General features: G+C 42.1%; 1 protein-coding gene across 1 annotated transcript in view; it reads left to right on the top strand.

The window, feature by feature from the left end:
- TBC1D15 (TBC1 domain family member 15) overlaps nucleotides 1–24997 on the top strand; it is a 114558-nt gene that overhangs the window by 4465 nt on the left and 85096 nt on the right. Inside the window, exons 2-5 of the mRNA XM_056574113.1 lie at nucleotides 3517–3615; nucleotides 4290–4364; nucleotides 6346–6484; nucleotides 10324–10534. Coding sequence (XP_056430088.1) covers nucleotides 3517–3615; nucleotides 4290–4364; nucleotides 6346–6484; nucleotides 10324–10534 — 524 coding nt within the window. The remainder of the gene's footprint in view (nucleotides 1–3516; nucleotides 3616–4289; nucleotides 4365–6345; nucleotides 6485–10323; nucleotides 10535–24997) is intronic.

The raw sequence follows: 24997 nt of genomic DNA, 5'->3' as shown, positions 1-24997 counted from the left end.
CTCCAATAATCATTATGTGTGTGTTTGTCTGTGTATACAACATAAATCCAGAGAGGAAAGAGTTACATAGCAGGGCTACCAGGCTCTGGAGAGCAGCGAGTCAGCAGAGTGAGGGAGGGAGGGGAAGGAGAGGGACAAGCCCCCACTCTATGAGACAATTGAAAAGACATTGGGGGAGATTTATCAAAACCTGTGGAGAGGAAAAGTTGCCCATAGCAACCAATCAGATCGCTTCTTTCATTTAGCAGAGGCCTTGTTAAAAATGAAAGAGGAAATCTGATTGGTTGCTATGGGCAACTGGACAACTTTTCCTCTGCACAGGTTTTGATAAATCTCCCCGATTGTCCACTAAAAAATTGCATTTTACAGCTGCTCACACAGAGCTACCCATCCGCATTTATTCTTTCTTTTTTTTTAACACAATTAAAGTGATGCTTGTGCTGTAATACCAACCTTTGAAGGGAATCTGACCTCTCGCTCACTAACCTGCTGGTATGGGCTAATAGTGCAGATGATGCTGAGTACACTCATTTTTTTTTTATTTATTTATTTTTTTTTGTGTCCCTTCATTGCAGAGGAATTTCCTTAAATGTAAACCTGCAAATTAGGTGGTTCGGCGTGTTACCTAACTCCGAGGTGCACTAGTACGGCCAGCCCACTTGTTACTGTAGCAATCTGTTTTTCCGTAGGCCCTCAGTACTTTGAGATATCATGCTTGCACAGGGAGACCCCACGTACTGCCAGAGTGTAGCCGGAAAGCAGTGGTGACGCTCTGGGGGCTCACTGTATGGGTGGCAGGTAGACCAATTAATCGACTGACCAACTAATCACTATTACTTACTATGGACTTTTTTAATCCAGTGATCATGGATCTGTCCAGCTCTGCATTATTATTTTGATACTATATCTCTATTGACTTTTTAAAAGGTAAAATATTGTAGAACACAAAAGAACACAGAGGTCCTAAAATCTTACAAGTTTGTTTTTCCCAGCTTGTCTGTATTTTTGAGTCAATTAGAAAAACAAGCAGTCAGCTCCCCACTAATACAGGTAGATATCGCTGGAAAAACATAACATCCACAGGATATTTTTCCACATATTTTTTAACCATGTTCTAATACATTTTGTGGATTTTTTAAATGGAAGCTGAAGACCTTTTCCCTATTTTTTTTTTTTTATTGTTTGCGGATCTTAGTCTTTGCGTTCGTATCCGTGACAGTTCTCAGAACAAACACCCTACGGAAAAAAGGCAATTTGCCAATGTTTTCTGATGGCTATGAAAAAGTACAAGACAGTTTAGACATGTTAAAGAACATATTCTGTATTTCTTATTTTAGCCTTTTTATATATGTTAGGCCAATTTCACATCAGCATTGTGCTCTGTTAAAACTGGGAGACTTGAACGGAGGAGAAAATACTGCAAGCAGTAACCTTTTCTCTGCTAGTCTCCTGTGATACAATAAAAATTCAATGGACCCCATTTAAAGTCAATGGGACCCTGCAGTGTCCGTTGTGCTTTGACCCGTTCAACGTCTGTTTGGTGCCAGAAAAAAAAGGACAAACAACAAACAGGATGGAGCACAACGCTGATGTGAACTTAGCCTGAGAGATACATATAGTGCATTAATGTAGAATTGCTTAGTTTCTTTTTCTTTACCTTTTCTATGTGACAGCATCCTCACTGTTACTACTTTGTGCCAAAAAGGCATGTGACTTGCAACAGTCCATGGTGATGTAGCATGAAGCATCTACATCAGCACCAGTTGCCAGTCATCCATTCATGATCCTCATCTGCCTACAATAATGATTGGTAAACACCTCTGTTTCTGGCAATCCCATTCTATCCATACATTATGCAGACATCCATTGGCTTCAATGGGAAGAGTGCGATGCCTCATTGTTTCTGCAGTGTTACCACAGTGAAAATGAACACTTGTTGCCAGGTTTTTTACACACAAGCTTGCATGCCTTTGGTGGAGATGGGTTAGGATGAATAGCTGTTGGCCAACAGATATGTCAAGTGTATGACCAGCTATATACTAGGGATCGAGCAATATTGAATTTTTAGGGCAGATACCGATAATCTGTGAACTTTAAGGCCGATAGCCACTAACTTATACCATTATCGGCATATCGGCAAGGTAATTGTCCAAGATGTCCAAAATAGGGAATATTGGCCAATAATATCGGCCAAAGCGATAATTGGTCGATCCCTACTATATACAGTGATATAAAGGCTTCGCCCATCCCCTACAGTAGTTGTTACAATTGTCCTGCTCCATTTACTGATGTTCACTGCAACTTTAATGCCCCTTTCAGTAGTAGTAGTGAAAGCAAAGTCTCCCCCCAATCTTTCCCAAATAGCAGTCACAAAAAAATCCCTGTGTCCCTCCTTTCTTATTCATAAGTCTCAGAAGTCAAAATAGATATGCCACCCCCCCCCCCCTTCATCTCCAGTGCACACTGCAATGTGCCCCTTGCTTGTAGGAAGCTTCCTTAAGCACTGTCCGATACAAATACTTTGTATATGTTGTAAATCTTGGCAAAACATTAACCTTTCTAATATACTTCATAAGAAAATGTTATTTCCTTTTTATAGAAACCATGGCTTTGTCCAAGCTGAAGCACAGGCATGGACAAAGTCCAGTAAGTGAGGGTGGGCTAGCACTCCTCTGTTCTCTCTCCTGTCTGATAGCACTCCTCTGTTCTCTCTCCTGTCTGATAGCACTCCTCTGTGCTCTCTCCTGTCTGATAGCACTCCTCTGTGCTCTCTCCTGTCTGATAGCACTCCTCTGTGCTATCTCTTGTCTGATAGCACTCCTCTGTGCTCTCTCCTGTCTGATAGGACTCCTCTGTGCTCTCTCCTGTCTGATAGGACTCCTCTGTGCTCTCTCTCCTGTCTGATAGGACTCCTCTGTGCTCTCTCTCCTGTCTGATAGTGCTCCTCTGTGCTCTCTCTCTCTCTCCTGTCTGATAGCCCTCCTCTGTGCTCTCTCTCCTGTCTGATAGCGCTCCTCTGTGCTCTCTCCTGTCTGATAGGACTCCTCTGTGCTCTCTCTCCTGTCTGACAGCGCTCCTCTGTGCTCTCTCTCTCTCTCTCTCTCTCTCTCTCTCTCTCTCCTGTCTGATAGGACTCCTCTGTGCTCTCTCTCCTGTCTGATAATCAGACCGAGTGATAGCCCACCCTGACTTACAGTACTTTGTCCATGCCTGTGCTCCAGCTTAGACAAAGCCATGATTTTATAAGCCATGATTTCTATAAAAGGGAATTAACATTTTCGTATGAAGTATATTAGAAAGGTTAATATTTTGCCAAGATGTACATCATATAAAACATTTTTGTATCTGACAGTGCCCATTTAAATCAGACAACTTTGAAAATAAATGCCATAAAAATAGTGTGAACAGAGACAAAAATACAGATTTCAGCTTTGCTCCCTCCATTTTCTCTTATTAGAGTAAACAATTTATTTATTTATTGCTATAAATTGAAAACCATGTTATTTTGCATTCCAGGTGGTCTATGACCAGGAAGGGGTCTTCATACATTCTTCATGTGGAAAATTAGAAGATCAAGACAGCCTAATTCCAGGAACCCTGCGAGTTGTAGAAAAGGTATTATTTTATCAGTATGAAGTATAACAGGTAATTTGTGGTGGCGCGGACTTTCCACTCTGCAGTGTAAATAGTGTTCTGCAATATGTTATTTCGGTTTTAATGTACCTGATTCTGCTTATAACTGGAATTGCTACAAGTGAATAATAGGCATCATTTCCGAAGTGTTTCCGACTAAACATACAAGATGGCTGCATTCACCTTGCGTCACTGTATTACACTTTGTAGAAGGGCATAGGCACAAGTGCTCTTATAGGGTATAATTCATGGGCATTGTGCATTTGTTAAAGTGAGATAAGTGCACTCATACATGTATAGTGTGTGTGCTGGAGTGCATAGCAATAATGCTTCTAAGTGTGTACCACATTATCCAGGGGAAAACTACTAGACAAGCATATTTCTGTGTATGATCTATTCTAGGAAAAAATGTAGATAAAAGCTGCCTGCCCAGAAGAGGGGAACATTACAAAAGTTTTATCCTATTGGAAGCATTGGAGTTCTTTTCTCTTTCTATTAGCGTTTAATGCTGTTTTAAGGCAGTAAATATATATTATAAAGGACCTGCTAATGGGCTATATTTCTATATTTATGACAGAAAACCAACAAGCAAAGTACACCTTTATTTCTAAGTATTAATGTAACCATATTTTTGTGTGTTTGTGTTTTTCTTAAAGGATATGGAAGTCATTGTAGATTGGAGGCCGCTTGAAGAAACATTGGACTCATCCAATATACTTTGTGCTGTTAAGGTATGTTGTTTGTCCTAAGTGGGTCAGTCACAAGGATTTTCACCTATACTAATGGTCTCCAAACTGTGGCTCACTAGAAGTTGCTTAACTACAACTCCCAGCATGCCTGGAGAACTGAGGGGTGTCTGGGCATGCTGGGAGTTGTAGTTTTACAACATCTGGAGGGCCGCAGGTTGAAGACCACTGACCTAAATGACAAAACTGACCGCTTTTGGGTATGCTCATGGGGGACAGGTTAGCTTTCGACTTCCCATATGGATTTTGGCACCAGAAAATCTCTAGTGTGTTACAATACAACAAGGTAGAGAAAAATCATCTGCAATAAAATTGTGAATCGTACGTGGCTTGGTTGTATATTTTCCAAATGGACTTAGTCAAAATCTGATATAAATGTATTGTTGCAAATTACCTGTGGATCTGTAGCACAGTTGTTTCTTTCAACACATTTGACATTTGTTTTTTCAATTCCTTATGTAAATCCACCATGGCAAATCTGCAAAAAATCGTCAGGATTTGCTGCAAATATCCCTACAGAAACACAGTTTTTTTTCTGCCTCGCAAATTTAGACAAAAATCGTCAGTGTATCTGCTCATGTGAACATACCCTTCCACAGAGTTTAATTGAAATCAATTTGACTAATGTGCATGTCAAAGTAAGGCTGCATTCACACCACAATTTGGGAATATGGCAGCCGGACCCTGTGTGAGAATGTAACCACCGGCTGCTGCCGTATCTCCGCCGGACCCCATGAATTTCAATGAGCCAGACTAATTTCTGTATCGTATCAGTTCTCGTTGCCAGACTGAAACCACAGCAGACCATGGTTTTCAGTCTGGCAACAAAAACTGAATCTGTCCAAAAATAAGCTTACTGGAGTCACTAGCTAATTGTCCAGCTCATTGAAATGAGTGGGATACGGCACAGGTCCAGCGGGGATACGACAGCAGCTGTTTTTTTTATTCTCCCGCTGGATATGGCTGCCATACCCCTAAACAGTGCTGTAAATGCAGCCTTAGAAGGAAATTCTTTTATTTTGACATTTATGTCTGTCAGTGCAGTCATGTGGGTACAGGTGTACCTGTGCGATCGACAGCATGGGAAGAAAAATGCCACAAAATCAGAGCATAGTGCCACTGAGCGGCATTTTCCAGCATTTGGACTCACAAAATGTGTACTGTAACTTACAAATCAGTTTTTTGAAATTATTTTTATATACCGGAATAAGCCTAAAAAGTTTTATGGGCATGTTTAGTTTACTTTTGTTTTAGTAGTAGACAATCTATGTTCGTATGTTACAGAGAGAAATTCTGAAGTCAGTGAGTTACTGAATTTTCATAAATCCCAATCCCAGCTGTTATTAGGAAATGTTCAAACTGCGTATCCCTGTGTGCTACGCTCATTTCATAACTCCAGTTACTGTTTCACTGCTGGCAGCCGTCAGAGGTAGTGAGGAAGAATGGAAAGAGATAGGAATACCCCTTTAAGCTTAGCCTTTCAGGTCCTTAGAGCCGCACACACTAATCCTGTGACCTGACAGGTCAGAAGAACATTCCAGCACTGTTCTCCTCATCTCTCCGCAGTGCTGACTGAAAACCAAATGTAGTCGCTACCATGACTGGTTTTCTAGTCAATTGGTAACAGTCAGGTCACCATGCCCTCCTCCTGCCATCCAGGATGATTGACAGGGCTTCTCCTTATCAATCACCACTGTCTGGGCAGAAGGGGATGCAGAGAACCTACTGTAACCACTTGTTGTGACTGTATAACACTGTTAGTTTTCAGCTCTCTGTGGTTAAAATGCTGTTCTTTGACCTATCAGGTCCCAGGGCCTGTGTGTGAACCCCCTGGGACCTGATATGTTCCCTTTAGTGATTTAGTAAATATCTTGCATTCTTAGCTAAGCAGCATTTATGATTATTTAGTGTATTTTAATTATTTCTATTCAGTTTACTAATGTATTTACCGTAAACTTTATCCAAGGACTCAAGTTCTGTTGTACAGTGGAATCAAACCCCAAAAGAGCGAAATATTGGTGGTGCCGAACATCAGAACAGTTATGAAGCAGAATGGGATATGATTAACACCGTTTCTTTCAAGAAGAAACAGTTTAGCAATGGAGGTCTGTATTTACACACTCATTGTGCTCCATTAATTACAAGCATACAAACCTGTCCCATTTTCTAATATATTAATTCTTCATTGTTTTTATAACTCATGTTTAACCCCTTAAAGCCACAGCTGTTTTTGGCTTCGAGGACCTAGCATTTTTTTTCCCACTGATTCATTCCAAGAGCTATACATTTTTTTATCTATTGGTGTTGCTGTCTGGTGACTTATTTTTTGCTATTAGTAGAGTATTTTTTTAGTAGAGTATTTTTTTTTTAGTGGCGCCATTTTGGGTTACAGGCTATTTATCAAATAGCACATAAAGCTTACTGTCGTAAAGATAACTTTTGCCAAATCAAATGTTTTGATCGGTCAAGGTCTTAGTGCATCTCACTTCCCAGCATTCAATTCGTCACTTTTCAGATAGCGAGCTACATACACTGTAATAGAGCCTGTCTCCTGCAATGAGCGCCAAGCCAGGAAGTAAATCGTGCTGCCGCGTTAAGAGTGCGAGATCCTGACTGATGCCGCATGACATGCTTTAACATTTTTTGAAAGGGAATGTGCAAGGGAAAAGAAACACTAATTCTCCAATTGTTTTCAGAAGGTCTTAAGATTCGTTCATCTTTTTGACATTTTGGTATGTTTCGGCCTTGTTCTAAATATTTATTTTTTTTTTTTTTTAGTTTTGCTTCATCATTCTGCACTTGTCCCTCAGCTATTTCTGTGTTGTCTTAGCTGTGTTTAGGGTCATTGGGGGGATTTACCAAAACCTACCCATAGCTACCAGATCACTTCTTTCTGCAAAATGAAAGAAGCAATTTGATTGGTTGCTATGGGCAACTCAGCAACATTTCCTCTGGACAGGTTTTAAAAAATCTCCCCCGCTGTCTTGTAAAGAGTAAAACCTTCAGCCCGGTCTAAGGTCCAGAGTAGAGATGAGCGAACTTACAGTAAATTTGATTCGTCACGAACTTCTCGGCTCGGCAGTTGATGACTTATCCTGCATAAATTAGTTCAGCCTTCAGGTGCTCCGGTGGGCTGGAAAAGGTGGATACATTCCTAGGAAAGAGTCTCCTAGGAATGTATGCACCTTTTCCAGCCCACCGGAGCACCTGAAAGCTGAACTAATTTATGCAGGAAAAGTCATCAACTGCCGAGCCGAGAAGTTCGTGATGAATCGAATTTACTGTAAGTTCGCTCATCTCTAGTCCAGAGCATCCTGGATCAGGTTTTCATTAAGAATTTCTCTGTACTTTGCTCCATTCAGCTTTTCCTTAATCCTCACCAGTATCCCTGTCCCGGATGCTGAAACACACTACACCCCTGCTTCACTGTAGGGGAACGAATTGGGCAGGTGATAAGCAGGGGTTTCCTCTAGACAAGACTCTTAGAATTGTGGTAAATAAGTTCAATCTTTGTTTCATTAGATCAGATAATCTGGTTTCTGACAGTCCTTTTAGGTACTTTTTATTTTTTTATTTTTTTAAGCCCAGGGGACATTAATGTGTCTTTTACTAAGGAGAGGATTCTTTCTGGCCACTTTGCCATACAGCTTAGATTGGTGGCGTGCTGCAGTGATAGTTTCTCCCATCTGCACACAGGATCTTTGGAGCTCAGCCAGAGTGACCATTGGGTTCTTGGTCACCTCTCTTACCAAGGCCCTTCTCCCCTGATTAATTGCTTTGGTGGGGCGGCCACCTCTAGGAAGTGTCTTGGTTGTTTCAAACTTCTTCCATTTAGGAATTATGGAGGCCTTTGTGCTCTTGGAAAGTTTTAGTGCAGCAGAAACTTTTCTGTATCCTTCTCTAGACCTGTGCCACCACACAACCTGTCTCTGAGCTCTACAGGCAGTCTTTTCCCACCTCATGGCTTGGTTTTTGACTGACTAATCAAGGTGTAGAAACATCACAGATGATGATCAAGAGAAATGGGAGGCCCCAGAGCTAAAATTCAAACGTGATAGCAAAGGGGCCAAATGCTCATGTCCATGCAAAATTAAAGTTTTTTTCTTTTTTAATAAATTTGCAAAAAATTCTAAAATTTTGTTTTCTCATTATGAGATGTTGAGTGCAGAATGTTGGCAAAACTTTTCTTCTTTGGAGAAGTAGGAATGCAGCAATACTAAATGCCATATGCTCAGTTTTTTTCATGTTTTTGATCAAGAAAAGCATGTTTTATGGAATTATATAATTTGTGTTGCAGTCAGATGTTCTTTTGATTTTTTAATTCATATAGTTGATGGTTTGTTTTACCTTTTATGCAAATAACTAGTCAGAACACTGATGGAATACTGGGTACTATTTTGGGCATTTTATATATATATATATATATATATATATATATATATATATATATATATATATATATTAGAAGGACATGGCTGAACTGGAGCGGGTGCAGAGGAGGGTAACCAAGATGAATAAGGGAATGGGGGGACTGTTGTATCAAGACAAGTTATCAAGCTTGTTGTTATTTAGTTTGAATGAAACACGTCTCAGAGATGATCTAATTACAATGTACAAATATATAAATAGACAATACAGAGATCTTTTTATACCTAGGCCTGTAAGCTTAACAAGGGGACATCTCTATAATGGATTGATTCCTTGAACAGGATTACAGGATTTGTAATTGGGAAGGATTCCTGCCTCTATTATGGGCACCTGGGATCTGCTCCATAGGTTTTTTTTTTTTTGCCTTCCTCTGTGTATCAGCAAAGTAGATTTATTGGTTGAACTTGAAGGAATCCATATGGGGGCTTGTTCTTTGTTAGGTACCAGGTGCCATGGCAGCCATCGATGGGTAAGAGCGGAAGCCCTTTCCCTCTGTGAAATCATTTAGTTGCCCTGGTCATTAATGCCCATGACATCTAAGGGGCTAAACTGCTGCAGGGTTGTCTCCATTCCTGGCAATTGCAGAAGGATCCCAGCTGTGTATTACAGCTTCGGTCCTACTGATAATCTGTGGCCTAAAAGTAGAAATAGTTCTGTGCAGCTGCTCTGAGGACTCCTGCAGGTGCTGTGTGCTCTTATGGCACAAGTCTCCAAAGGCTAAAGGAGTTGTAAACAGAATTATTGCAGTGTATTTTACTAGCAGTTGTGCCCCTGGTGGTCAAGCTCCATAATGAAGGTAAAAAAGTGTTTAACATTATTTACCCCTGTTTGCATTCTGCGCCTTTAAAGGGCTTTTCGGGACTATTTTCTTGAGCTGTGGTGTGAGGGTGTCCCTATGTTTCTGGAACAAACTATTTCTGGAACAAACTACTTACGGAAAGTACAGAGTCCAGCTTTCTGGTCTCCCGTTGCATTTAAAGCAGTAAGAGAAGATGGCTGCGGCAAGAAGTGCCTCTCATTTTGTTCTGTTCCATTGCTTGTAATATTAAAGGGGTACTCCGCTGCTCAGCGTTTGGAACAAACTGTTCTGAACTCTGGAGCCGATGTCGGGAGCTCGTGACGTCCTAGCCCAGCCCCCTCATGATGTCATGCCCCGCCCCGTCAATGCAAGTCTATGGGAGGGGGCGTGACAGCCGTCACACCGGCTCCCATATACTTGCATTGAGGGGACGGGGTGTGAAGTCATGAGGGGGCGGGGTGTCAAGTCATGAGGGGGCGGCTTGTGAAGTCACGAGCTTCCGGCTCCAGCATTCTGAACAGTTTGTTCCAAATGCTGAGCAGCGGAGTACCCCTTTTAAGTACGCCAAGATAAAACATATTAATGTAATTTAAAGTGTAGATACTAACTTATGGTTCAGTTATATTTGTTGTTCCTTTATTAAGAATGTATGTACCCATTAAGGTTTCCACCTAACTTAATATTTCTCCCTTTCTACATTTTTTACATTTTTTTTAGGTGTTCCAAGTCCGATAAATATCCAGAGCAAGTGGTCATTCCTCTTCAGCTTGACCGACCTCAAGTCAATTAAACAGAGCAAAGAAGGCATGGGCTGGTCTTACTTTGTTTTCTGCTTGAAGGATGATGTTATCCTTCCAGCTCTCCACTTCCATCAAGGAGGAAGCGAACTTCTGCTTGAGTGCCTTGAGAAATATGTGGTGCTTTGTGAGTAAGTATCGTAATCAGCTTTAGGCCTTTTTCTCTTCCATGTGAATTGCAGACTATACACTATTAATAGAGCAGTGAATATGACTACAAACTTTTCTTCCGTACTTTAAAGGTTGTCTTAACTTTTTTTATGCATAAGGGCACATCTGGATGCATTAATAAGTAAACATGTAGTCTACACATAGGGATAACATTATTATGTTCTAGCACAGGCATATACAAGTACAAGGAATCTTTTGATGTCTTTCTCTTTTGAATGTAAAAATGTTAAGACACTGAACTCCGATTATTTCCAAGTCTCCATTGTCTCTAAAATAAACATCTACCAAAACTATATAGAAACAAATACATGGAAATTTAGGTGTCTCTATATATGCTAATTTTGAGGGAAACCCTCTACAAAATTATTTTATAATGCAAGAGCTTGTTTATTTATCAACTCATAACTTATATATTGCCATCAGTTTCCATGTACTTAAAGCGTACCTGTAATTTTTTTTTAAAGGATCACTCAGTTCCTAATCCTGACCATGTACATCAAATTTTTATGTCTAGCACCTTTTATTTATTTATTTATTACACTTTTAATTTAGCTAACTAGTCTGAAATCCTCTCAAAGGGAGGGGGCGTGGCCTCACTGTGCAGGTCTCCACCCCTCAGTATGCTGTCTGCTCACATCTCCCCTAGCATTAGCAAAACTACAACTCCCAGCTTGTCCTCACTGACAGTAGCGGGACACAAGCTGACAGTGGGAGGATTTTTCCTCCAGTTGTGAGCCCTGCACTCACCGCTGTCAATCAAGGAAGTGTGTCCATGACATAGGTGGTGATGCATGGACACAGCAGGACTAGTATGTGTCCAAGCAGGCAGGGGGGCAGTTGTTTGACTGGCCTTTCAGTAGGAAATACAGAAAATGTTCTAATGAAAGCAATTGCAAAACCTATTGGTTTGCATGCTTTACAACATATCAAAAGTTTTTGTATCTGACAGTGCCCATTTAAAGGCTATGGACATGTTTGAATGCATTTTTATACATTTATTGCATTGTACTGAGAAAAAAAAAAGCCTTTTTCTTTTTTTTTAGTTTCCTACAACTTTAAATCCCTTTTTCTTAATTCCTATTCACCAACCAACATCCTTCAGGCTTAACCCCTTAGGGACTCAGACTATTTTCACCTTAAGGACTCTTAAGAAAATTTTCGTTTTTTGCATTTTTGCTTTTTCCTCCTTCCTTCCTTTTTAATTTTTTTTTTTAAAACATATTTTTATTGTTTTTTCAATCAACGTAAAAACAAACAGATAACAAGTCCATTAACCCCGCCCCTCCCATTCCAAACCTAGTCATGTCAAGGGAACTACTATACAAGAACTGAAACAAATATGGGTGGTCAAGGGAAGGGAGACCCAACCAGAACAACAATACACGAAGACCACACACAGACAATACCATTCGCACACACACATCCCAACACACCCTAGGAGCTCCTCAAATCCCACTCAAGCAGTCTACGACTGAGAGGTCCCCGGAACTGGAGGATCAGCAGAGACCTCTAATAACAACCATGGAACCCAAACCTTGTCAAATTTCTTCGGACATTTCCTACTGACATAAAGGGCATGGTATTTCCTCCTTCCTTTCTAAAAATCATAACACTTTCGATTTTGCACCTACAAACCCATAGAAGGGCTTGTTTTTTGCGTCACCAATTGTACTTTGCAATGACATCACTTAATTTCGAATATAACCTGCGGCGAAACCCCCCAAAAATGATTTGTGGGGTGAAATAAAAAAAGCCATTTTGTACTTTTTGGGGGCTCCCGTTTCTACGCAGTGCAATATTTGGTAAAAATGACACCTTATCTTTATAGGTCCATACGGTTACAAGGGTACCCAATTTATATAGGTTTTATTTTATTTTAATACTTACAAATTTTGGTGCATGTAGTTTATATTTTTTTTTAATGTTTAAAATTGGCATCTTATGACCCCTATAACTTTTTTATTTTTGCGTGTACGGGGTGGTATGAGGGCTCATTTTTTGTAGTTTTTATAGGTACCATTTTTGTTTTGATGGGACTTTTTGATTGCTTTTTATTAATATTTTTATGGCATATGAAGTGACCAAAAATGCACAATTTTGGACTTCTGGTATTTTTTTTACGTGTACGCCATCGACCGTGTGATTTAGCTAACCTAATATTTTAATAGTTCAGACATTTACACACGCGGCGGTACCACATATGATTATTTTTATTCTTTATTTCACTATTTTATAAAAAAAAAAAAAAAAAGGAAATGGGGGGGGGGGGGGGGGGGTGATTTAAACTTTTTAATAGGGAAGGGGTTAATGAAATTTTATAATTTTATTTTTTATTTTTACACTTCTTCTGATTGCATACACTGATCAGTGCTTTGCCATTGCAAAGCACTGATCAGTATAACCGGCGGACAACGGAGAGGCATGTGAGGACCCTCCTGTCGTCCGGTAAGCTGATCGGTAAGCATGTCCCGATACTATCAATTTGCATGGTATCGAAGACTTGTTTAACAAGTCCCCGATACCATGTCTGATACCTGCTGCCGCTCCACTGCCCCGTTCTCCCATCTTCACGTCCGCATCAGTGTTCCATGGAGGAGCATGTGACACACACTTCACTCCATCTCCTCCCCTGCGGCCAGCGTAACGCTACGGAGGAAGCAGAGTGACTTATATGTCACATGCTCCTCCATAGGACGCCATGATGCGGATGGGAGAACGGGGCAGTGGAGCGGCAGCACCCGAAAGAGGACAGGCGAAGGTGAGCTGTCTGCAAGGAGGGGGCTGCTACTAATATCTACAGGGGGGCCTGCTGGTGTCTAAAGGGGGACCCGCTGCTGTCTAAATGGGGGGACTTGCTGCTGTCTGAATGGGGGGGACCTGCTGCCGTCTAAATGGGGGAGGGGGACCCGCTGCTGTCTAAACGGGGGGGGGGGGGCCTGCTGCTGCTGTCTTTTCTTTTCTTTTTCTTTTCTGTCCACGGTGCTCTCTGTACACCTCTGTTCTGTCCATGTCAGGAACTGTTCAGAGCAGGAGAGGTTTGCTATGAGGATTTGTTCCTGCTATGGACAGCTCCTGTAATGGACAAAGGTGTCAGCAGAGAGCACTGTGGACAGAGAAAAAAAAGAAATCCAAAAAGAAAATAATTTTCTTTGTAGTATAAAGCAGTTAATACGTACTGGAAGGATTAAGATTTTTTTTTTTTAAATTGAAGTAATTTACAAATCTGGAAAAACAGGAAAGGAGAGAGCACACGTAAGGGTTAACGGACTAGATTCACCTGGAACCGGAACACTGCATAGCATCGGTGGCCTAGAATAGCGTCTCCTGCGGGTTGCACATACGAAACGTGTCAAGTATCAATACATGTAATAGGAAAAGCACGTACGTGCACTCACCGCTCAGCGGAGACAGCTCGGTGTCCGGTTGATGGGACGCTGGGTCACAGCATCGGCGCAGGTATGTGGGCGCTCTAAGCTCGAGCGCCCACATACCTGCGCCGATGCCTTGACCCAGCGTCCCGTCAACTGGACTTCCACACCGAGCTGTCTCCGCTGAGCGGTGAGTGCACGTACGTGCTTTTCCTATTACATTTAATTTACAAATCTGTTTAACTTTCTGGCACCAGTTGATTAAAAAAAAATGTTTTGCACCGTAGTACCCCTTTAATAACCATGAGTTGTGGCAATGCAGAGTGCACCATCTCTCCCACTATACCATATCCCTGTTGGACTCTAACCAGTGTTAACACATTCTTAAAAACACTGCTCAAAAAAATAAAGGGAACACTTAAACAACACAATGTACTGTAACTCCAAGTCAATAACACTTCTGTGAAATCACACTGTCCACTCAGGAGGCAACACTGATTGACAATCCATTTCGCATGCTGTTGTGCAAATGGAACAGACAACTGGTGGAAATTATAAGCAATTAGCAAGACACCCCCAATAAAGGAGTGGTTCTGCAGGTGGTGATCACAGACCACTTCTCAGTTCCTATGCTTCCTGGCTGATGTTTTGGTCACTTTTGAAAGTTGCTCAGGTAGTGCAGCTCATCCAGGATGGCCCATCAATATGAGCTGTGGCAAGAAGGTTTGCTGTGTCTGTCAGCATAGTGTCCAGAGCATGGAGGCACTACCAGGAGACAGGCCAGTACATCAGGACACGTGGAGGAGGCCGTTGGAGGGCAACAACCCAGCAACAGGACCGCTACCTCCGCCTTTGTTCAAGGAGGAGCAGGAGGAGCACTGCCAGAGCCTTGCAAAATGACCTCCAGCAGGCCACAAATGTGCATGTGTCCACAGAAACGGTCAGAAACTGAGTCCATGAGGGTGGTTTGGGGGCCCAACGTCCGCAGGTGGGGATTGTGCTTACAGCCCAACACCTTGCAGGACATTTGGCATTTGCCAGAAAACACCAAGATTGGCAAATTGTGCTCTTCTGTGCTCTTCACAGATGAAAGCAGGTTCACACTGAGCACGTTACAGACGTGACAATGTCTGGAGATGCCGTGGAGAACGTTCTGCTGCCTGCAACCTCCTCCAGCATGACCGGTTTAGCGGTGGGTCATTAATGGTGTGGGGTGGCATTTCTTTGGGGGGCCGCACAGCCCTCCATGTGCTTGCCAGAGGTAGCCTGACTGCCATTAGGTACCAAGATGAGATTCTCAGACCCCTTGTGAGACCATATGCTGGTGCGGTTGGCCCTGGGTTCCTCCTAATGCAAGACCGTTATTGAATAATCGGCCGATTTGTTGTGCGGGCGCCGGCGGTCATGAGGCTGCTGCGGGTGGTCAGATGCCCACTGTCTGAACTAAATAAAAATGTTAATGGTCCCGTACAGCAGCCGGTGTAAATGTAAGGGAAAAAAGGCCAAAATTGCTTTTTTTTCTTCTAATTTTGGTGTTTTTTTCGATTAATCGATGAAATTATCGACAACTAATCGATTATTCAAATAATAGATATCTGCAGCCCTAGAGTCAGGTCTTCAACAGATACTTAAGAAGTACTAGGAAGTTTCCAGTAGGATACATTTTCGAAGTCTTCCATCCAAAAGATATTTGTAAAGTCCAGCTCCTGGATATTTAAAACCTTTTTTTATTTTATTTATCAGATTGTATTGAAACCATGTTGGAATCACACTTAGCTTGCTCGTTTCAACCCATGGCAGCTTTTGCTTATAGTAAGTAATAGTAGTGAGACAGTTTAAGAACATTTCACAACCAATAAAATTACAACATATGTGTCACATGATATAATGTGGCCAATAGAATAAATGAATCCATGGTAACAACGAACTCCGATATAAGTAGCTGATCGGCACTTGTTTGATGAGCCTTCCCAAGGCTCAATTGTGCAGGTGGCCCTGATCGCTGGATTTTTCGTGTGGCATGTTAAGTTCATCACTTGTAGTTGCACATCCCCTGTTTACACAGGGCCATGTGTGGCCACCAGCGATAATTTATATGGCCGCACAAAAGATGTGATCAACCATCGGCTGATCTCTGACTCTTTTACACGGGCCGATTATCTGCAATGATAAACGGCCTGTATAGAAGGGCCTTTACCTTGGTGCAGTAAATATTCTTATAACTTGTGCGTCTTTCAGATTAAAGTAATGAAATGCAATCTGGCCAAGGATACTGATCTTTCCTTTGTACGTCTTATCCTCGCTACATGTGTTACTCTGCCACTAGTAACTTCTGAAAAAAATGTTAATTTTCTAATCAACTTATTTGGTATGTATGGCAGTATTCTCTACTATCTGCTGTGTCAGGGGGTGACTGTTGGCAACATATATTCAGAAATTCTTACTTTTATTTTCTAATTGTGCAACCTACATACTAGATATTCCAAGATATGCATTCACTCATGTAGGCTATGTGTTTGCCCTGACAGTTGTTTTATTTTGAGATATTATAATTAAATACTATCACTAGAACTGAACGTTCTACAGCCTGAGCTGTAAAAAATCATTACCATGTATTATAAGCTCAACGCTGTCAGACCTACAGCTAAAGTCTTGGTGCCAACTCTGGGGGTTGAACCAGGGTCCCCAAAATATTCCAGGCAAAAGCAGCACTGCCATTGTGTTTGTTTATTAACTTAATGTGGACAGTCAACGTGTCAGCTCTTCGTGTCAGGGCAAGAGCTTCTGTTTATATCACACTAGTTCAGTAACACTGTGATGTACACTGTGCATTGTGCCGTAGATATTGTGTAATCTACAACCACCATAAGATTTATACTCCATTGTGTAATAAACGACATTAACCACCATGCAATACATCATTCATATTAATAACTCTCCTTTTACAGAATCTTATCATTACATTGTATATGAACCTTAAATATAATGTAATACTAATTGTGTTATTCAAAAAATAAAAAATCCAATCATAAAGAGAGAACCATACCAGCTCAGCACTTCAGTGCACATGCCTTGTGGTCTCAGAGTAGAGCCCCTGGTAGCACAAACAAGGAGAAACTGGGTTAAAATGTGTCTTTGCCCCATTCTAAATTATGAGTAAATAATTTACAGTGATGGATATAAATGTTGGTACCCCTGACATTTTTCAAGAAAATGAAGTATTTCTCACAGAAAATGATTGCAGTAACACTTGTTTTTCTATACACATGTTTATTCCCTTTGTGTGTATTGGAACTAAACCAAAAAAGGGAGGAAAAAAAGCAAATTGAACATAATGTCACACCAAACTCCAAACATAGGCTGGACAAAATTATTGGCACCCTTAACTTAATATTTGGTTGCAAATAACTGAAATCAGTCGCTTCCTATAACCATCAATAAGCTTCTTACACCTCTCAGCCGGAATGTTGGACCACTCTTCCTTTGCAAACTGCTCCAGGTTTCTTTTATTGGAAGGGCGCCTTTTCCCAACAGCAATTTTAAGATCTCTCCACAGGTGTTGGACTCATTGCCACCACTTCAGAACTCTCTAGGGCTTTGCTACCATTATTTTCTGGGTGCTTTTTGACGTATGTTTGGGGTCATTGTCCTACTGGACCCAAGATCTCGGACGCAAACCCAGCTTTCTGACACTGGGCTGTAGAGTGTGACCCAAAATCCTTTGATAATCCTCAGATTTCATGATGCCATGCACACATTCAAGGCACCCAGTGCCAGAGACAGCAAAACAACCCCAAAACACCATTGAACCGCCCCCATATTTCACTATAGGTACTGTGTTCTTTTCTTTGTAGGCTTCATTCCATTTTCGGTAAACAGTAGAATGACGTGCTTTACCAAAAAGCTCTATCTTGGTCTCATCTGTCCACAAGACGTTTTTCCAGAAGGATTTTGGCTTACTCAAGTTCATTTTGGCAAAATGTAGTCTTGCTTTTTATGTCTGTGTCAGCAGTGGGGTCCTCCTGGGTCTCCTGCCATAGCGTTTCATTTCATTTAAATGTTGACGGATAGTTCACGCTAACACTGCTCCCTGAGCCTGCAGGACAGCTTGAATATCTTTGGAACTTGTTTGGGGCTGCTTATCCACCATCCAGACTATCCTGCGTTGACACCTTTCATCAATTTTTCTTTTCCCTCCACTCCCAGGGAGATTAGCTACAGTGCCATGGGTTGCAAACTTCTTGATAATGTTGCGCACTGTGGACAAAGGCAAATCTATATCTCTAGAGTCTGGACTTGTAACCTTGAGATTGTTGAGATTTTTTCACAATTTTAGTTTTTGAGTCCTCAGACAGTTCTCTTCTCCTCTTTCTGTTGTCCATGCTTAGAGTGGCGCACACACAGACACACAATGCAAAGACTAAGTGAACTTCTCTCCTTTTTATCTACTTTGAGGTGTGATTTTTATATTGCCCACACCTGTGTACTTGCCCCAGGTGAGTTTAAAGGAGCATCACATGCTTGAAACAATCTTATTTTTTGACAATTTTGAAAGGGTGACAATCATTTTGTCCAGCCCATTTTTGGAGTTTGATGTGACATTATATCCAATGAGCTTTTTTTCCCTCCCTTTTTTGGTTTAGTTCCAATACACACAAAGGGAATGAACATGTGTATAGCAAAACATTTGTTACTGCAATCCTTTTCTGTGAAAAATGCTTCATTTTCTTGAAAAATTTCAGGGGTGCCAACAATTATGGCCATGACTGTATATTTTCATAGGGTAGTCTCAAGACCCCTCTTTGTTATGTGCATTACACGGTCGGTATGGCGTGCGACCTGGGCTTGTAGTCAGCCTTTTTTGCCTGGATTTGTAAAAACCATTACAATTTTACCAGGTCCTTCTGTGGCTTTAAACCCCTCAACAACCAAGGACATAAATGTACGTCCTGGTGCGGCAGTACTTCGCGCACCAGGACGCACATTTGCGTCCTGTACATGACCGCGAGCATCGGAGCGATGATCGAGTCATGTGCGGCAGGTGCCGGTAGCTAATAGCCTGGAATTTCCTAGAATACCCCTTTTAACCCCTTAACGCACCAGGACGTACATACACGTCCTTTACATAACCGCGAGCATGCTCAGGACCCGCCGGTAATGGCCGACATGCGCGATTGCACTGATGTGTGCCGTTAACCCCTCAGATGCCGTAATCAATACAGATCACGGCATCTGCGGTAGCGGGTCTACATTTTATGCATAGTACTGAACAGTACTAGCAATCAAATGATTGCTATAAATGGTCCCCTATGGGGACATAAAAAGGGTAAAAAAATAAAGTCGTGAAAAATCCCCTCCCCTAATAAAAATTTTAAATGTTCCTTTTTCCAATTTTACCCCCAAAAAGTGTAAAAAATAAAATAAAATGAAAAAACATAAATAATAAAAAATCATAAATAAAAAAAATGAAAAAACATATTTGGTATCGCCGCGTGCGTAAATGTCTGAACTATTAAAATATAATATTAATGATCCTTTATGGTGAACGGCGTGAATGTAAAAAAATAAAATAAAATAAAATTGCTGCTTTTTTGTCACATTTAATAAAAAAAAAAAATATATATATATATATATAAAAGTTTTATATACACAAATGTGGTATCAATAAAAAATACAGATCACGGCACAAAAAATGAGCCTTCATACCGCCGCTTATACGGAAAAATGGGAAAAGTTATGGGTCGTCAAATTAGAGGGATTTTAAATGTACTAATTTGGTTAAAAAGTTTGTGTTTTTTTTTTTTTTGCGCAACAATAATAGAAAGGTACGTAATCATGGGTATCATTCTAATTGCATTGGCCCACAGAATAAAGAACACGTCATTTTTACCATAATTTATACGGCATGAAATCGAACCTTCCAAAATTAGCAAAATTGATGTTCTTTTTATTTCCTCACACACACAGTATTTTTTTTTTGTTGTGCCATACATTGTATGATAAAATGAGTGATGTCATTACAAAGGACAACTGGTCGCGCAAAAAGCAAGCCCTCGTACTAGTCTGTGGATGAAAGTATTAAAGTTACAATTTTTAGAAGGCGAGGAGGAAAAAATGAAAATGCTAAATTTAAAATTGGTCTAGTCCTTAAGGCCAAAATGGGCTTGGTCCTTAAAGGGTTAAACTAGCTACATTAGTGTTTCTCAACCAGGGTGACATCTGCTGACATCTCTGTCCGTTTTAAGAACTGCCCAGAGTAGGAGAAAATACCCATAGAAAACATATGCTGCTATGGACAGAGATGTCAGCAGAGAGCACTGTGCTCATGTCAGCAGAGAACACTGTGTTCCAAAAAGAAAATAATTTACTCTGTAGTATTCAGCAGCTAATAAGTACTGGAAGGATTAAGATTTTTTTTTTAATAGAAGTAATTAACAAATTTGGCACCAGTTGATTAAGAAACATTTTTTTTCCACCGGAGTACCCCTCTAAGTTGTAGTTTTGCAACAGCCCGAGGCACCCTTTTTGGGAAACACTGTGCTACCTAAAGGATATTCTTCTTTTGGCCATTTTCTACAAAAATGTCATTCTGGTATAACTTTGCCAAACTCTTATTCCTTGCTGTACTCAGTGTACCTGTTGTTAGAGCTGGGCGATATGACCAACAGCAAGCGCTGTTCTGCTCCCCCCCCCCCCCCCCCAATAAACTATCAGCCCAGCGGGGTACTACTCGCATCACCCGCAAGCGCTGCACTCCTCGTCCTCCTGTTTGTTGCGGGCCGCCGGCGCTGACACTCTATACTGTACGCTTTATCCCTATGCCGGGGCTGCAAAAGATAAACAAAATAAACTTTAACGCACCTGCCTACATCGGCCTCACGCTCTTCCAGGGGACTGGGATGTCGGAGAGCCGTCAGCCTATCACCGGCCGCAGCGATGTTCCGCCTCGGCCGGTGATAGGCCGACCGGCTTCTTAGAGTGCCGCTGCCGGCGGCCCGCAACAAACAGGAGGGCAGCGCTTGCGGGTGACATGAGTAGTACCCCGATGGGGACAGCACAGCGATGGGCTGATAATTAATTGGGAAGGGGGGAGGGGGGGGGGAAGAACAGCGCTCGCGGGTTACATATGATTAGTTGGGGACAGCGCAGCGCTTGGTTGAATTCGTCGTGCAGCACAAAAAATTTCAGTATTCGGTATGAACCAGTATACCGCACAGCACTACCTGTTGTTAACAAAAACTTTTTATATACTGTAGATAATCTGTGCAGTGAGGACAAGCGGGGGCTCTGTGCAGTGAGGACAAGCGGGGGCTCTGTGCAGTGAGGACAAGCGGGGGCTCTGTGCAGTGAGGACAAGCGGGGGCTCTGTGCAGTGAGGACAAGCGGGGGCTCTGTGCAGTGAGGACAAGCGGGGGCTTTGTGCAGTGAGGACAAGCGGGGGCTCTGTGCAGTGAGGACAAGCGGGGGCTCTGTGCAGTGAGGACAAGCGGGGGCTCTGTGCAGTGAGGCTCTGTGACACGCTCCTGACTCACACAGCAGGATGATTGACAAGTCAGGAGCCAGCAGAGAGCCCTGCTTGTCACGCCCTAACTTCCTGCCTTTGGACTTCTTAGAGACACAAAAGCAGTGGCTGCAGGTACAGCATTTTTTCACCCAAAAATATACACATTTTTTTTAATCAATGTATATTCTAAATATACATATAATAGTATTATCTACATTATATCAAAAGTTTTTAACAGGTACACTTTAGTCTTCAATAAGGATTTTGCTATGAATTTAAATGTGATTGTACCTAATAGTACGGCTTCATAAGGGAAGATCATTAAGGTTGTCATATATTGCTAGAGCACTGTTGTAAATTAGATTTTATTAGTGAAATAAAGATGATCTCCCTTTTGTGCAGGATACCGCATATACTACTGTGCTAAAATCTTTAATTCATATTGGTAGAGTGACGTGTGCACCCCCTGCTGGCTTCTTCATGCTCATGTTGCTCCATTTGTCTTTGGCACCTTGTCTCCGCAGTTTGTTGTGCTCTTTGAATTCTCAGATGTGATAAAATTACTTTCATGTTTGGATCTTACTAATAATTTAGATTCTGTGGAAATCGGGATCAAAGTGTTGTTGTGAATTAAATAATTCTGACCGTATCAAGCAGCCCGTGTCCTTACAAAGTACAGACGCCATAGACAACTGCAGTCTTTATAGAACATCCACAGTATGACTTATACCATTATTCTTTCTTGATTGTAGTTGCTCTGTGGAGTTCTTGATTTATTAAGCAGAGAGAATTCAAATGATCTTCTTCCCAAATGTTCTGGGTCTCTTGGTAGTAGATGGAGCACTTGCAAGCGAAGTGTGTTTCATTTACAAGGATTCATTCTATGCATAGGCACGCTTTTGCTATAAATCTTCCGGGAAGGTCCCGTAAATAAAGCTTAGGACTATAATGGGATTTTCCCACATGATGGGGAACAAATGTTAAATTGCTAGGACCCTCATCATTCCCCATTCCCTTTTTGCCAGCGCCACTGGGGTAATGATGCACAGAGGTTGAGCAAGCACTATGCTGTTTCACGACTTTCTGTTGAAGTTGTGGAAATGTACCAAGGCAGACGTGCTGGGTATGCAGAGATGGGGAGTGTTAGGTTTTAGTGATCAATGGCAGTCCCAGAGGTGGACCCCAGGGGGATAGGCAATGAATGTTATTAATGGGAAACCTCCTTCATGCCATGAATTGTCATGAATGAAATTTAAAAAAATAAAAAATAAAAAAGTTGGGTGAAGCGCACACTTAAGAGACTCACTACCCAGCTCTCTATGATCTCTGCCCTTCATCCCTTTTATAAATCTATGAATTCACTTCTGACTTCCTTTTTTTACTAGTACACAAAAAAAAAAATTATAATAATGAAATAGCATTGAAAGTGAAATAAATCTGAAAATTTAATGCCACACAACTAAAAACACTATTTTGTCACTGTGCACCTGGGAATTAGGAACCTTCCCACTAGAGATGAGTGAACTTACAGTAAATTTGATTCGTCACGAACTTCTCGGCTCGGCAGTTGATGACTTTTCCTGCGTAAAATAGTTCAGCCTTCAGGTGCTCCGGTGGGCTGGAAAAGGTGGATACATTCCTAGGAAAGAGTCTCCTAGGACTGTATCCACCTTTTCCAGCCCACCGGAAAGCTGAACTAATTTATGCAGGAAAAGTCATCAACTGCCGAGCCGAGAAGTTTGTGACGAATCGAATTTACTGTAAGTTCGCTCATCTCTACTTCCCACCCCTCTCCTCCCTGTGCACCAAGCTACTTCATTAGCCTATACTGAAGAATGGAGGCCCAGGACAAAGAGCGGTAGGTACTGTTTTTTATTAGTGTCATATGCACCACGGGCCTGTATCAACAGGTTATTTTGGGTGATACTGATGAAAAATTACAAAAATATGAAAACCACCTATTCACACCTGGGTCATGTCAGCTAATGTCAGGGCCTCCTCTGGCTGAAGATCCTTCCTCTCACGAAGGGGAACAGCTGTGGAGCTCGTGTTGACACTTACGACGTTTCGTTTGGCCCCGGAGTGATTGATGACCTGCCTGGTTTTATACAGGCGGTCATACCCGTGATCATTTGGGGGGGGGGGGGGGGGGGGGGGGGGGGGATGGCCTCGCACCGGGGATGGGTCATGGCCATACTGTAGAACGGGGTCTGGTAGAGGATGTCCCCACTCCAGTACTGCCTGACCCTTGGTTTTTTAACTAGGCCCATATGCAGCTCAAGGCCCCAAAAGGTCCTCCTTTCGACTGCATTGACTGGGAACCAGCCACCGGTCCTAATTAAAAAGGAGACCGGGTTTGCGGTGACGAACTGTTGGGCATACAGGTTTGTCTGCTCAACCATCAAATTGACAGTACTCACTGTAAAAAACAAACAAACCCTAAAATAGTAAATTTCAGGGAACCTGACTATGTCAATCTTGATTCCTGAGTCGCCAACAAACTCGGGAACCACAGGCTTGTGGTCCGTTGTCTGTCCAGACACGTTCTTCGGTATGGGACACTTGGCTGGTGAGCTTGACTAGTATGAGCGCCAGGGGGACTCATACTAGCATGGGGCACAGAGTCAGGAGCAGAGGAGGTTTGTGGCCTTGCATGGCGGCGTCTCCGCCGCCTTGGCTCATCATCAGAACTAGATGATGAGGAGGATGAGGAAATAAGGAAGTGGGGTCTTCCTCGTCCTCTGGCGCTTTCAGTATCAAGTATGGCATGTGCCTCCTCCACTGAAAACGCCCTACAGTCCATTTCCTTACTTTAATGGGGGCGGGGGTGTGTGTGTATGTATGGGGAGAACTTTATTAGTGTATGTGTGGTGTGGTGCGATACTACCTACCCTAACCCGCCCTAACCCACCACCTAAATAAAAATATAAAACTAAACTGGAAAAATAGAAAACTTTTTTTTTAAAAGGACTTTTAGCGCAAAAAGCCCGGCACCAAAAAAACTAAAGCATTTATCTAATCAGTGGTGTGCGCACTGATTAGTGCTCTGTGGCGGCAGGGGGGCACAGAAGTCAGTGGGGGGTCCGACCACACAGCACTGGCCTGGTACTGGTGGCACGGACCGACTATAGGTGCAAAAAAAGAAGAAAAAAAAGCCACTATAACCCGAAAATGCACCTGCACCAAAAAAAGCGGCAGGTGGGCTTTAGCTAACGGTAGCCGGCCACTCTTTTATATAAAGGAGGGACGGCCACACAGTTTAGCAAAAAAAAAGGTCTGCGCCCAAAAATGAACAATGCCAGATGGCACTTATCTTTACTGAGAGGGGGGAGATGCAGCACGGGGCTCTGTCCTGCTCAGCACCAGACACAAAATGGTGCTGATCGAAACGGAGCAACATGCTCCTGCTCTTCTCCCCCCTCCTCATACAATGTGATTGGTGTGGTCACTACGACCGCCCAATCACAGCTGTCCTGGGGTGGAGGGTGGGGGGTCGGCAACACTGCCACCTCCCATGACAGTACGGATGATGATCGGTGGTGTATATTACA

The sequence above is a fragment of the Hyla sarda genome, chromosome 4 (assembly GCF_029499605.1).
Source record: "Hyla sarda isolate aHylSar1 chromosome 4, aHylSar1.hap1, whole genome shotgun sequence".
Classification (NCBI taxonomy): domain Eukaryota; kingdom Metazoa; phylum Chordata; class Amphibia; order Anura; family Hylidae; genus Hyla; species Hyla sarda.
This window is presented reverse-complemented; position numbering and strand designations above follow the sequence as displayed.